This window comes from Dromaius novaehollandiae, chromosome 3 (assembly GCF_036370855.1).
Source record: "Dromaius novaehollandiae isolate bDroNov1 chromosome 3, bDroNov1.hap1, whole genome shotgun sequence".
NCBI lineage: Eukaryota > Metazoa > Chordata > Aves > Casuariiformes > Dromaiidae > Dromaius > Dromaius novaehollandiae.
This window is the reverse complement of record NC_088100.1, coordinates 46,547,649-46,560,450: the sequence shown is the minus strand read 5'-3', so window position 1 is coordinate 46,560,450 and position 12,802 is coordinate 46,547,649. Positions and strand designations below refer to the sequence as shown.

The 12,802-nt window shown below is 33.5% G+C and overlaps 1 protein-coding gene across 2 annotated transcripts in view; it reads left to right on the top strand.

Moving 5' to 3' along the window:
• The window catches only part of ASCC3 (activating signal cointegrator 1 complex subunit 3), a 282,237-nt gene that overhangs the window by 67,288 nt on the left and 202,147 nt on the right, over nt 1-12,802 (top strand). For both annotated transcript variants that reach the window (XM_064508824.1, XM_026122085.2), the window contains exons 9-10: nt 7,730-7,930; nt 8,390-8,530. In XM_064508824.1, coding sequence (XP_064364894.1) covers nt 7,730-7,930; nt 8,390-8,530 — 342 coding nt within the window. The remainder of the gene's footprint in view (nt 1-7,729; nt 7,931-8,389; nt 8,531-12,802) is intronic.

The window sequence follows — 12,802 nt, the reverse complement described above, 5'->3', positions numbered from 1 at the left end:
GTCCTGATAGCTGCAGCTACAGGAGTTGGGGAGAGTAAGGTTGCCATAAGGAAGAACCTTGCTGTGAAGGGCAACAACATTTTAGATGTTTTCTTCATAGTGATTATATTATTTCACTCTTCCACACTCATAGCTTTGTACAGCAAAAGAAAAAAAACACTCTTACTTTCCAACTCTTAACATGGATAAAATGTAAGCAAATTAAACTAAGCCCCTCGTAAGGGTTTTATTTTAACTTTTGATGTTATTAGAAAATGTGACAACTGTCAACAATTTTTCTTTTGCTATTTTGCTGTTAGCTACACATTTTGGGGTAAATTTTCTGTATAAATTACAAATGACATCAAAAAGCTATAACAAGAGACTGTGTTCTGATCTCCATTTCATTGATATAAGGCTGGAATAATTCTCTTCACATCAAACGGATGCTTTTGGGTTTGCAGTAGTCTCACGGAAATCAGAATCTTGCCTGCGTGTCTACTGGGATATGTAAATCTGTGTACATTTGCTATGCTGCAGAAACAGTTTGCTTTTATGGAAAAATCTTTCTGAAACACTTTATTATCCATTTCTTCAAATCAAATCACCAGAGGATATAATTATTCTGTCTATAGTCTCTTGTCAGATTATAAGCAGGCTGAGAAACACACAAATTCACCCAGGGAGGGAGGGAAGGAGACTCTCCAAGCTGTTGGGAGCTCTGAGCTGTGAAGGCTTTGGAGAGCTGTAGTGTTTTCACATCATTCCCATCAGACTGACTGTGGGTCTATACAGGCAGAAGTCTTCAGTTTTATCCATACATAATATATTGAATATTGAACCACTGAATATTGCTCCACATGGATGTTATATTTTGCATATAAATTAGAGGTTGACTAATTCAGAGAACTATAGGAAAGATATGACTACTTAAGTTGTTCATATAGAGTGGCTCATCAAGGGAATAGTTTAGATAATGTTGGTGGCAATGCTTCTGTTGACTTAAAAGGATTTTTGCTCAGATTATATGTGGCCTGTTAGCTGTCATAAATGCAGTTAAATATTTTCCCTAAAAACTCCCTGGCTTTCAAAGAAGTCTTTGTTCTTTCCTTGGGAGAGTAGATGGGCAGGACTGATCATTTTAAAATAAATATGGGAGGAGGGTTTTGAATTTTCAATTTCTATTTGCTGTATTTTTTCCCAAGGAATCTCTCTTGCATTAGTTAGTAGGAAACTACTACATTTCACTGCAATTTGTTTTATAATGAAAGTGTGCTGGAATTCATCTGAATGGAGATTGGTTCCTCCCTAATGAAAGTTTCTCTTTGTTGAAAAGCACTCACTGTTGTGATCGGTCCCGAATTTTCACATTTCTGAGAAAGGAATAATTTTGTCAGAAAAGCAACTGTTCCAGAATCTTGCCAAACGTGGAGTCTGAAAGCCCAGAGAGGAAATGTTTAATCAGGTTTTTAAAATGGCATCCCAAATGAAGCAAAATGTTAATGTTCTTTGTAGTTTGTGTGTTTTGACAGCTTTCCTTCCTGCCTACCGTTAGACTGGATTTGTCGAGTACACTACACATAGCTAAGCAAAGATTATGCCTTCGTATATCATTTAAATTTTTCTTCAGCATACTTTTTTGAGTTTTTGAACTCTTTATCAGAATCCAGACAAATGCAATATTTGTTTTGAATTTAATGACTCTCATATTACTTAAAAATATGGAAATGTCTACTGATGGGTACTGCTACTTAAAATCCTATAGCATTGACCAGTGGGTGGTTGTGATAATTTTAAAAATCAAGGTTGCATAATTTTGTAAAATAATATGTTTAATAATTCAACTTAAAAGCATTAGCATTAACAGTGATGTGGATAGACATACTATGCAAGATCTGCTCTTTTGTTCTAGCCGTGGCTCTTGGCACATGTGTGGCTTTGTAACCGATGCTGGTTCTTTGGTTCCTCTAGTTGGTTATATCTGTCTAATGTTTTTTACTCTGAACTTCTTATATAGCACGTAACTCTTCAGCTACTGCACTTTGGATTGGACATAATCTGTACTCATTTGAAGAACAGTACTGATTCTGGCCCAAAGCCAATCCTAAATTCTAGTTGGTACATTTGTATAATTTTCCTGTCTTTTTGTATGACACTGGTTCCTACAAAAATTGTCTCCTTAAGTCCAATGACACCTTATTGATGTGATTTGATGCTAAATGTAGCAGATCAAAATGTCATGCGGTTTTTCTTTTACAAGTCATGAGCTTCTGCATAAAATATGTTTACAAACTTTGAAAGACAACTTTTCACTCTTCACAGGTAGGAAATAGTATGCTTAATAAAATATTAAAATAGTTTGACCTTTATGGTATTTATATAGTTTCATTTTTATTTATTAGTATTCCTAAATCTGGTGAGCTTGGACCTCCATAAAAGTAAGAGAATATGAAAAGTAGCATCAGGAGAGGAAGGCCCTGGCAGCTTCTGAGTTCTGCATTAATTCCTGTGTGTACCTGGAGTAGCAAAATAGAATTTACACTCCCATGGAAATGGTGTGAACATATACATGCATAATTAGAAAGTGTTTGAATAGGATGCTACTAAATGCTCTGAGTTTAGCGGGATGGTGTAAATATATTCATTAAAAAAAAAGTGTGTGTGTGTGTGTATACATACATAAATATATGCATATGTATGTATATTTATGTGGATGTTTGTATGTATATATACTTTTTTAACCAACAACATTCCAAAATACAGCAAAGGGGAAAGCCTGACTTGGACGTTATTTATCTGTCAGGCTCATAGATTTTCTGTAAAACAGCATGGATAAGTCATGTTATACTGGTTTAGATTTTTTTTTTTTTAAATCCAAAGTGCAATAGAACAACTGACTACAGGATGGAGCTTGTTGCATCAAAATTATGTAAGGTCCATTGATTACAACATATATTAAAATCAAACCAATTAGTAGGGAAAACGATGAAATTTTAAACGTGGTATGTGATTGCAACATTTATAATAAATGGATAATAATTTCATTAGTTCTTATAGTACAGCTATCATTATAGAAGTAATCATTATAGAATGTTTATCTTGGATTGTTTTATGCTATAGAAATGAGGATTCCATGAGAAGATTTGTCTAGTAGTATGTGAAAACTGTCTGGAAAACTGAATATGGATGAGGCAAAAGCTCTTTTACAATAAGGAGTATTAAGCAAAAGTCATGTAGATTAATCAATGGAGCATGACACTTCAAAGGGAGATAATATCCAAACATCTTTTCTGAATAAATTGCTAAGAAGTGAATTTTTTTCTTGTTTTTTTCTTCTGTTCTAGATGGATGAGACATGAGATATTATGTTATGCCTGTGCAAGTCAGTATTGAATTTGGAAGCTGCTACTGAAATGCTAGCACGATAACTTGAAGCTGACTTAAAAGCTCATTGGGCCACTTAGTGAAATTATGTGATGCTGAGGTTAATTCTATCTAACAAGCTATTTCTACCAACTAGTAGTGTTAACGCCTAAAGTGGTGTGGAGAATTAACAGAAGATCTCAGCTTTTAATGGAATGTGCAGTTAGCACCCTTTTGTCCTGGTGAGAGACCAGAGATCTGAGTAGGATTTAGAGGTTTGCATGGAAGAAAAAGTATCTTCTGTGTCATAGTTTGTAGTTGCTCTAGCTAGTGAATCTGATGCTCTGAAAACTCTACATAAAGTGCTGATTGCTTGTGCCATTTTGAACAAAAGTCACTGTTACAACTGAGTTGTTCCTGAGCTGTAGCATGCCTGCTGACTGAATCACACTGACTCATTCATGAATTTTACTTTAATGACTCAAATGGCTTTTCAGTTAACAGTTTCTTATTTTTGAATTGCCCTTGGAGCATCAACACACAAATATCCCTCTAAGGAAATGACTAATTTAGAATATCTTCATTAAGTGTGATCTCATTTAAGCATAAAACTTGAAACCTTGTGATATTTGTAGTAGTGAATTTCCTGGGACAGAATTGGGTAGTGCGTTGAAGTAAAAAGTAAGACTTTTGACGTCCGTATAAGGGCAGCCTTGAATAACTTATTCTTGGTTGTGGAAGGATATGCTTCTCCATGATCTTTCACATTGATTCATGTTTATGTAAAAATGGCCCTTAGGCACTAAACTGTGTGTGTCAGGAGTAGCACTCACATTGTGCTCTCTTTAAATTCGCTTTTGATTTGCCTAGAATTCTAGTGGTAAATCAGCTGTGGGATAGAAGGCTGAAAACTGTTGCATCTCATTCACCTGTAGTTTAAAAAAAAAAAAAAAAAAAAAAAAGCCCAGATTCTGCCATCCAGTGGCTACTAGTCCATTAAGAAAAAAGAAGTTTCAGTTTCACTGATTTATCTGAAAAAGAATTGGTGGGTAGGAGCCTTCACTGCTGGTAATATGCCAAAGGGAAAATATGGTTTTCAGCTTTAAAGCTAGGTAGAGTTTGTGCAGTTGACAATAAAAATTGAAAAAGCAAACCTGGTAGACTAGGCAGATGTCAATAAGGGGGGACTTATGTTTGTACAGTTGCAATCTCCATTGGCTTTAGTCATTTTTAAGAGCAGAACTACTTCTTTTTGTTAATTGCTTAGCTGTACTTACAGTTTGGAGTAAACCCAGCTTTTTGGGAAGGGTATTGGTGATATTTTTTTCAGTTAAACATAGGGTTGGTTTGAGTAGCCTAAGATACTGTTTTCTCTGGAATTCCTTATTTCTGTAGTTTTTTTAGTGCTTAATATGTTCTTTTAGAGTCACTTGTCAAAGAATATTGTCAAGTGCATTGATTTGTCAGTGTCTGACTTTTTCTTTTGCATTGCTGGAAAATTAATCAGATAGTATGTTGAATGAAAGCCTAGATTCTACTCTAAATATCATTATTAAAAAAATACTTCTTGTTCTTAGTCAGGATTTTGTAGATTTTGTTTTTATTAATCTTAACTCACTTCTTAATGTTCCTGTTTCAAAAGACCTGACATTTGTCTAGAAAATCAGGTTGTGATTTTTCTTTTTCTTTCCTTTTCTTTCCCAGTTTTGTTTCCCAGTTTCCTCTGGTGTTTCCTGAACATTTATTTATTTATTGCTAGTTACCAAGACACTCTTAATCTGTGATGTGATGTTACCATTTCCTGATAGGAAAGCAGACAGGAAATTGTATTTATTAATTTATTAATTTATTTATCTATTTATTTATGTGTTTGAATATTTCTTATTATAACAATTACATGTCCCATGACTATGGTAAACATAATTCTTTCCAAATGTTGAGGAAAAAAAATGAACCTTATATTGTCTCTCTTAAAATTGAACAGAAGCTGGAGCAACTTATTCCCATGGGCAGTAGTTCAAGAAAATGCTTAAAGATGTGCTTTATTTAATTGTATGAGTAATGTCACAACTGTAAGGAGAGTTGTATGTTTAAACCTATACGTGTTGAATTATGTGATTGTGAAAAATTGCTGTAGTTCTTTGCTGAAGATACTTTTAACTAACTTCTTTTAGGCAACTATACCTCTTTTCTTTAAAAACTGTTTCTTTAAAATGCTAAAAGTTTTGTGCCACATAGTATTTTGCCAATTAAATTATGCAATCACTAGTTGTGTTTGTGTCTTTCCACAGATCCTTTAATGTTCTGTGTGAAGTGTTTATGCAGCTTCTAAGACTAATTAGGTGTAATGGGAGGGAAAAGGAAAAATTATAATCATTTTCAAAGACCTACCAAGAAGTCCCCAAATGAAGTAACAGGCATATTTGGGATTTAAAATGACTAAAAAGGCTGTAAAAAATAGTTGAATGAACCCTGATAGCAATAATGTGGTTGGCCCATCTCTAGCAAGCCCATTAACACTTTAAAATGGTCCTGCTGGTGAAGATGAAAGGAATCGTGAATATGATACCTCAAGTAAATGTTACATATATGCAAAACTTGATGGGAAACAAATGAGCTTTCCCTCTGCAATCTTGCAAGCAGAATAAACTATAAAAGAATATTAAAAGTGATAATTGTTGTAATCCTGAAATTCCAGATACTCAGACTTAAGGAAACTTGATGAAGAGTTCTAAACATACTTGCCCTAGAAACATTTTTTTTCTTCACCAAAAAATATTGATATTGGAATATGTTTGAGATGTACACAGAGGTATCAAGTCTATAAATGCAAATGCAAACCAATGAACTAGTTGGAGCTGAATAGAACTTTTTTTTCTTAGCTTTTTTTTTTTAATCTTGAGGTAGAATTTTTCAACTTGAAAACTTTGCTAAGACAAAGGTACTGCTAAATTTAAAAGAATTTAGAAATACATTCCTCTATAATTCCTCTACAGTTAAGAGTGTTGTCTATGTTCTGATGATGCTATATTGACCTAAATTTGTACTTTGTATCTCAGTTTTCTTTCTTTAAATAAAATAATGAATTTGGATAGCCAATAAAGCTTTCATTGTTAGGTTTGCATTACTTCAGGAAGTGATAAGTTTGAACCCTGCTCAAATAATTTGCTTCCTTCAGTCAAACAATATTTGAAATAGCAAACCTCTTAGATTAACTGGAAAGCCTGTAATAATGGAAAGAAGAATCTTCAGAAGGTGCTTTCAGGGCCATTCTTTACAGTGAATTTGTACTTCCGCAGTTTCTTACAATTAAAATAAAAATGATAATTCTCAAAATTATCAGTAAAGTACTTTTCATGATTATTATTAGTAGCAATGCAGGTAATGAAATCCAAATTCTTTTCTGCAGAAGAATGGAAATAATTCTGTGGTTCACAGTGTCTTTTAAGCGTCTGTGAAATGTAACTAAGAAAAAGCAAGTCTGTTAGCAAATCAAATTAATATCTTAATGATCCATGCTTCCATTGCAAAAACTTTATGATTCTTTAGATAAAATTTTAACCATCTGCAACAGTTCTTTCTGGGCAAAAAGCTTTTTTTCTTTTTTTTTGGAAAGAACAAGAGGAATAATGCAACCGTATTTATAATTAAAATTTCTGATTTATAAAATTTAAAAAATATTCAATATAATAATTTAACTCTTTGCAAGTATTGTCAAAGTTTCTTTGGGACTACGGGTAGGCGTTTTATGTTCTTTTGGAGGCTGTGATTTGTTGTACGTATTACGGGGGTCAGAGGTGAACAGTAACAAGAAGAGAGAGATCCTCAGAATCAGAGAAGGCTGAAAGATGTTGTTACTGTTACTTTTTTTGGGGGGGGGTATGTCTTTGCATAATTAAACTTTATTGCACACAATTAGTTGTAAATATATTTTTTTAAATCATCTGTTTCTTCCTGCCTCTTCTTCCATTAGAAGAAATGTTGTTTGTCATCCTAAACATCTATATCGTACTACTAAAGCTATTGCTGTTTTACTGATTTTTACAGTAATACAATGAGAATTGTTATAAATAGATAGTTATTCTACTATACATTAATTTTGTTCGCACCGTTTTAATTAAAAAAAAAAGTGAAATGCTGAAATAGCATGTGGCTGGAGAGCTCCATTAACTTTAAGAGAAGTTATCCTGATACATTTTGTTTTCTTATGGATTCAAAATTTGTGGGTTGGTAGCCTCAGAATTAAACACTTGTGAATACTAATAAATATATTTCAGCAGTTATTCTGAGTTTTGTTATCATGCATTCTGTATCTTATTTTTTAAACGTGCATGCACATATGTACACATGCAAAAGTCCAAAATACATGTATTGTTTCTTTTAACAGATCGGACAACTTGTATTTAAAGGCATGAAACGACTAAACCGAATCCAATCTATAGTTTTTGAGACTGCCTACAACACAAATGAAAACATGCTAATCTGCGCACCCACTGGAGCTGGGAAGACAAACATCGCCATGCTAACGGTCCTTCATGAAATTCGGCAGCATGTTCAGCATGGCATTATCAAAAAGGATGAGTTTAAGGTAGGAATTTAATGAACCAAGAAACAGCTTTTTAACTTCTAAGGTGAAACCTATTATATGTTATACGTTTAATATGAAATCAGGAAGTTTTCAAGGGTATTATATTTTACCAAGTCAAAGATAAGGCTAGTTCTGATTTACTTTGTTACTGTTAAAGCCATTCCTATTTGTGTTCTAAAAATCTTATTACCCACGTGAAAAGCTATGAAAATGCATTTAGCTTTGATGCAGAACCAATTTTCAAAGTGATGAGGCTGTATGAATAAAATCCATTGTCCTTTAAACAGCTGCACACTTATCCAACAAAGATAACTACTTTTCATATATCACTATTAAGATTTCTCACTGTAAGTGCCTGGCATCATATTTCACAATAAATTGTGATTTGTAATGGTTGCCATGAAACAAATGACATTGTGGAGTTTGCTCATTTATCAAGCTGGTGTCCTTTTGGTGCAGATTGTATATGTTGCTCCTATGAAGGCTTTGGCAGCTGAAATGACAAATTACTTCAGTAAGCGTCTGGAACCACTAGGCATTGCTGTGAAAGAGTTGACTGGTGATATGCAACTGTCAAAAGGTGAAATTCTGCGAACACAGGTATGATTAAGATTTTAAATTATTGTTTTGGTTGCACGTTTGTTTACTGTTTGTAGACCTACTGGTCTTGTCTTGTCTTTTTTTCTTTAAACTTCATTGTAAAAGTATTGGTGAAGCAGCTGAAATGTTATTACTGAGCATATAATTATGCTGGTTTTGTTGCAAAATGTGACTAGTGAGAAAATTCAAAGCAATTAAAATACTGATGTCTGAAATATGATCTAAAATGATAAGTTTATTAAACTTTTGAGGTTCTCCCGCTTAGTCTTATGTCTTGAAATAGACCCTTGTGCCCCACTTTCTTATAACGTTTGTTAAATCAATAAATCAATAAATAATTTTTCATTACTTTGGTAATGGGAGAAAATTCCTTAAATGATTGTAAAAGATAGTCCTATTAACAAGGTCTGGGGGGAAGGTGCTGCAGCACAATTTTGTGCACCTTTCTCTGTGCATTCCAAGCTCTCATTTGTATTCATCCAGGAGGCATCCATGTCTCTTGTTGTTCCATATATTTATGGTATTATGCATGAGATGATTTTACTTCCATATTGTTCCAGCCTGTGCCTTGAATTTTTACTTACAGTATTGTGGCTCCGGAATCCAAGCTTTTCAAAAATGTTATTTCTAGCTTGCCCAATAAGGATGATAAACTTAAAAATAAAAATAATCAAGTGTTTTACTTACTCTTATGAACACCTTTGCCATTCTCCCTCAGATACTCATTTTGCTGGATCTATTTTGTCTGAGGCATTAAAGTGAGATGTTAAATATTGACACTCCTTTCTTCTCACAAAAAAAAGAAAGGGGAATTGTTTATTCCAGTTCTAATGTGCTTCTCACATCTTGTGCAGTGAAAGCCACAACGACTGCTTATCTACCTATAAGAATCTTAGTACCCTTCCATTGCAAAATGATTTTACACAGATGAGTGCTTCACAGAATCTGAAAGCAGACGCAAATAAACTGGTTACAAAAATGAATAACCCTAGTTGTTGTACTGGTCCCATTATAAATATTTGTCTTACATTTTTATGCTTTTCTCATAGTTTAAATAACTTAACTTTCCACTTCCTTTTTTGATTAAAAAAAAAAAAGAAAAAGAAATCTAGGGAAGTGTATTACCCTGCACCTGGTGTTTATTTACCAGCTGATTCTCTATTCTAAGCCTGTTTGTATACTGACACAAGATTATCCAAGAATCCCTGATGCTTAGACATCACCTAAAACGGTAATGATATTAAGTGTACTTTAGCCGTGATCTATTGTTTGGAAAGTTGTTTTAGTATGTTCATCATAGTGTTTAAATGGAAGATATTAGAGAAAATGAACTGTGTCTTTTGCTGGGTAGCACTTCAGCTATCGCAAAGGCTTTTTGTCAGAAGACTGCTGACTGTTTGGGTGGTTGTCCTTTTGGACTTTGAGTATATACAGTTTTCAGTCTTTTTCTTATACAGTGTAGAAAATACATAATACAACTTTGAAATCAATTTACGGGTTTTCAGATCAGGTATCTCCGATTTTGTGCTTGCAACAAATACAGTAATAATAGTTATCTTTTGAGGCTTTAGAGGATATGATGGTGTTTGGACAAGTATGGATTTCTATTGTAATCACTCAGTCTGAAAGCACTGCCCTACACTGGCACAGTGTATTATAAGCAGGTGGTTATGTTAGCATGATGTCTTAACTTGTGGAAAACAGCAGTAACCTCTAGAGAGTTGCAGAAATGCCTTGTGGCCTTAACTACTCTTAAGGGCCTCATTAACTCTTGAAGTTAGTGGGCATTGAAAAGCCTGTAGGGGAGAATTTCTCTTGAATGTTTTATACATACATAACATGAAACAAAATTAAGATCCATGGCACAGCACAGTGAAAATTTATCAAAAATTTCTTCTACCTCTGTAAGCTTACCCCCCCACACACCACCATTTTCCTACTTTTAAAGGTTTTTTGTTGTTCACTTTTAAGAAAAGTTATTTTACTATTGTGTTACGTCTTCAGTTACTATGAATGCTCCTCATTCTTAAACTAGTGCATCAGCGGTTTTGTACGAGGTGTGTTACAGCATGATCCTTGTCAATAGCTAGGCTTATAATTCAAATAAACACATATAAGTGGGACTAATAGATTTTTTTTTAATATATGAAAGTGTTTCCATTTTTTTTTGTTGTTGATCAAGAAACCGATCTTACAGAAAGCAAGATTATTCATTCAGAAGGTATTATAGGATTTTCGTATCATGTACCTAGTACTAAAGAACTTTAAGTTCCACAGAAAAAGATGTATATATTTATTGAAGTACAAGGCTGTACTTGTCAACAGTGGCTTGCTAGCCATCCTAAGAACATGCATTTCTAAAACTTTAGGTTTGTGCAGGCTTCAAACTATCTTTTTTCAATCATGGATTTAGATAAAAATTAATTCCTTGCACAATTAAAAAAAAGTGGTATTTGGAAGCAAATTGTGAGTCTGAAATTAGTTTACTTTCAGTTTGAAGTGCTTCTAAACATTTCTCCTTAAAGTAGATAGTAACTGGAAAACCTAGAGGAGCAATCACCCATTCTTCAAAGAAAAGTATTCTTCATAAACATTTGTAGTTTCACAACTCTTAAAAATTCTAAGATGTTCAAATAATTCAACTTGAAAGGTTAAATTTGTTTGCTGTAGCAACTTGCATAAATGAAATATGCAGTGGCATAAAGTGAAAGATTAGCCTTTTCATCAGTGCAGCTCAGTTTATAAAAAATAAATAAATAAAAAAGTCCAGCTAAACCTGACTTGCATTGTCACTTAGAAAATGGGCAGCTACTTGACATATTTGTTCTGTGCTACTTAGCCAGTACAAGCTGAAATAACATTATTGATTTCAGAGGTGATTCTCACATTTCTTACAGTTTGTGTCAAAACTATCTTAACATTTGGCTAAGAAAAGATCCTTCAAAGCTTTTAATTTGGAGAAGAGGTATCACTTTCATTTGCCGAGAGCAGAACATGTTGAGGAGCTTAAAAATATGAATGGTTTCCAAAATCCTGGTTAAGGAAAAGAAAAGCACTAATAACTAAACACAATATCTTTTCATCGTGGTATTATATGATGTATAAGATCTGAAGCTAAATGAGTCTTGATCCTTATAAGCATATTGGGGCAGTTGAGGCTTTTGCTTTTTCAGGGCTTTTGTTTTCTTTTTAGACCTGCATTTAAAAGCTTCTTTTGTGGCTTATAACTTAGTTTCTGCTGTTCTTTAAATAATGTAAGTGCTTTCCTTGAAGATTTACTTTTGAATGTTTTGAATCCAGGAGAAGTATTTTGTTAGCTTAGTCAAATTTTGTTAGCTGATTAATTTTCTTTTTAATTTTAACCAGCTGTTTATACTAGAAATAACAGTAGTTTGGAATGAAAGGGCATTTCTTATTGAAAAGAATGAGTAATACTGCAGTACTGATAGTATTTTTAGAAAAAAACAGTGTTGCAAATAAAAAGAGAATTTGTGTAAGATGCATTTGCATTGACAAATGCACTTGGCCTATTACTAATACAGAATGCTTTTCTTGAGAGGAGGAAATAGCCTGAAGGACTGAATATATTTTGACATCTCAAAGATTAGCTGATTAATTGTAGTTGTGATGGCAAGGCAGAGGTGAGAAGTGAAGCAGAGACCACAAAAGTGTCAGAGCTGAATAGGACAAGTTCTGAGAATGGCAAATGGCATCAGGACCTTTGAGTAATATGGATGATCACCCTGATACATTCTGTCAGCTGATAGACTCTGATATTGAGTCATGAAGGCTTTATTCCCTATTGGAATCTGATTCTAATAAAATGGAATAATGCTTTTTTCTTAAGTTCTTATCTGCAATATAAAACTAATCAAGTCTGAAACTATTTGAAGCAAAAGAGGGCTACAAACTTGAGGTGCCTTCTGTTTCTTTTGTCTGCAGCTTTCTTTCTCTCCTATACTGTTTCTCATTTCCTGCATTTTAATAAGCAGGAGAGATGCTTTTAGGTGAAAGCAAAGAGTGAAGTTGATTCTTGCTGCCTTTTTTTCTCCTGTGAAAATGGAAATTCATTTATTTTGTTAATTTTTAGTGCATTATGTCCTATTGTATTCTACTATATATATTTTTTATTTCACATGTACACAAAGCCTACAGTTAAAATCTGAAAATGTGTATTGTAAATATATGAGATGGTGACTTTCTGCAGTAGTTACTCACTTACATACTTTTCTATTGCCCATTGCATGCACTTTTAAACCTATGTATAACCAG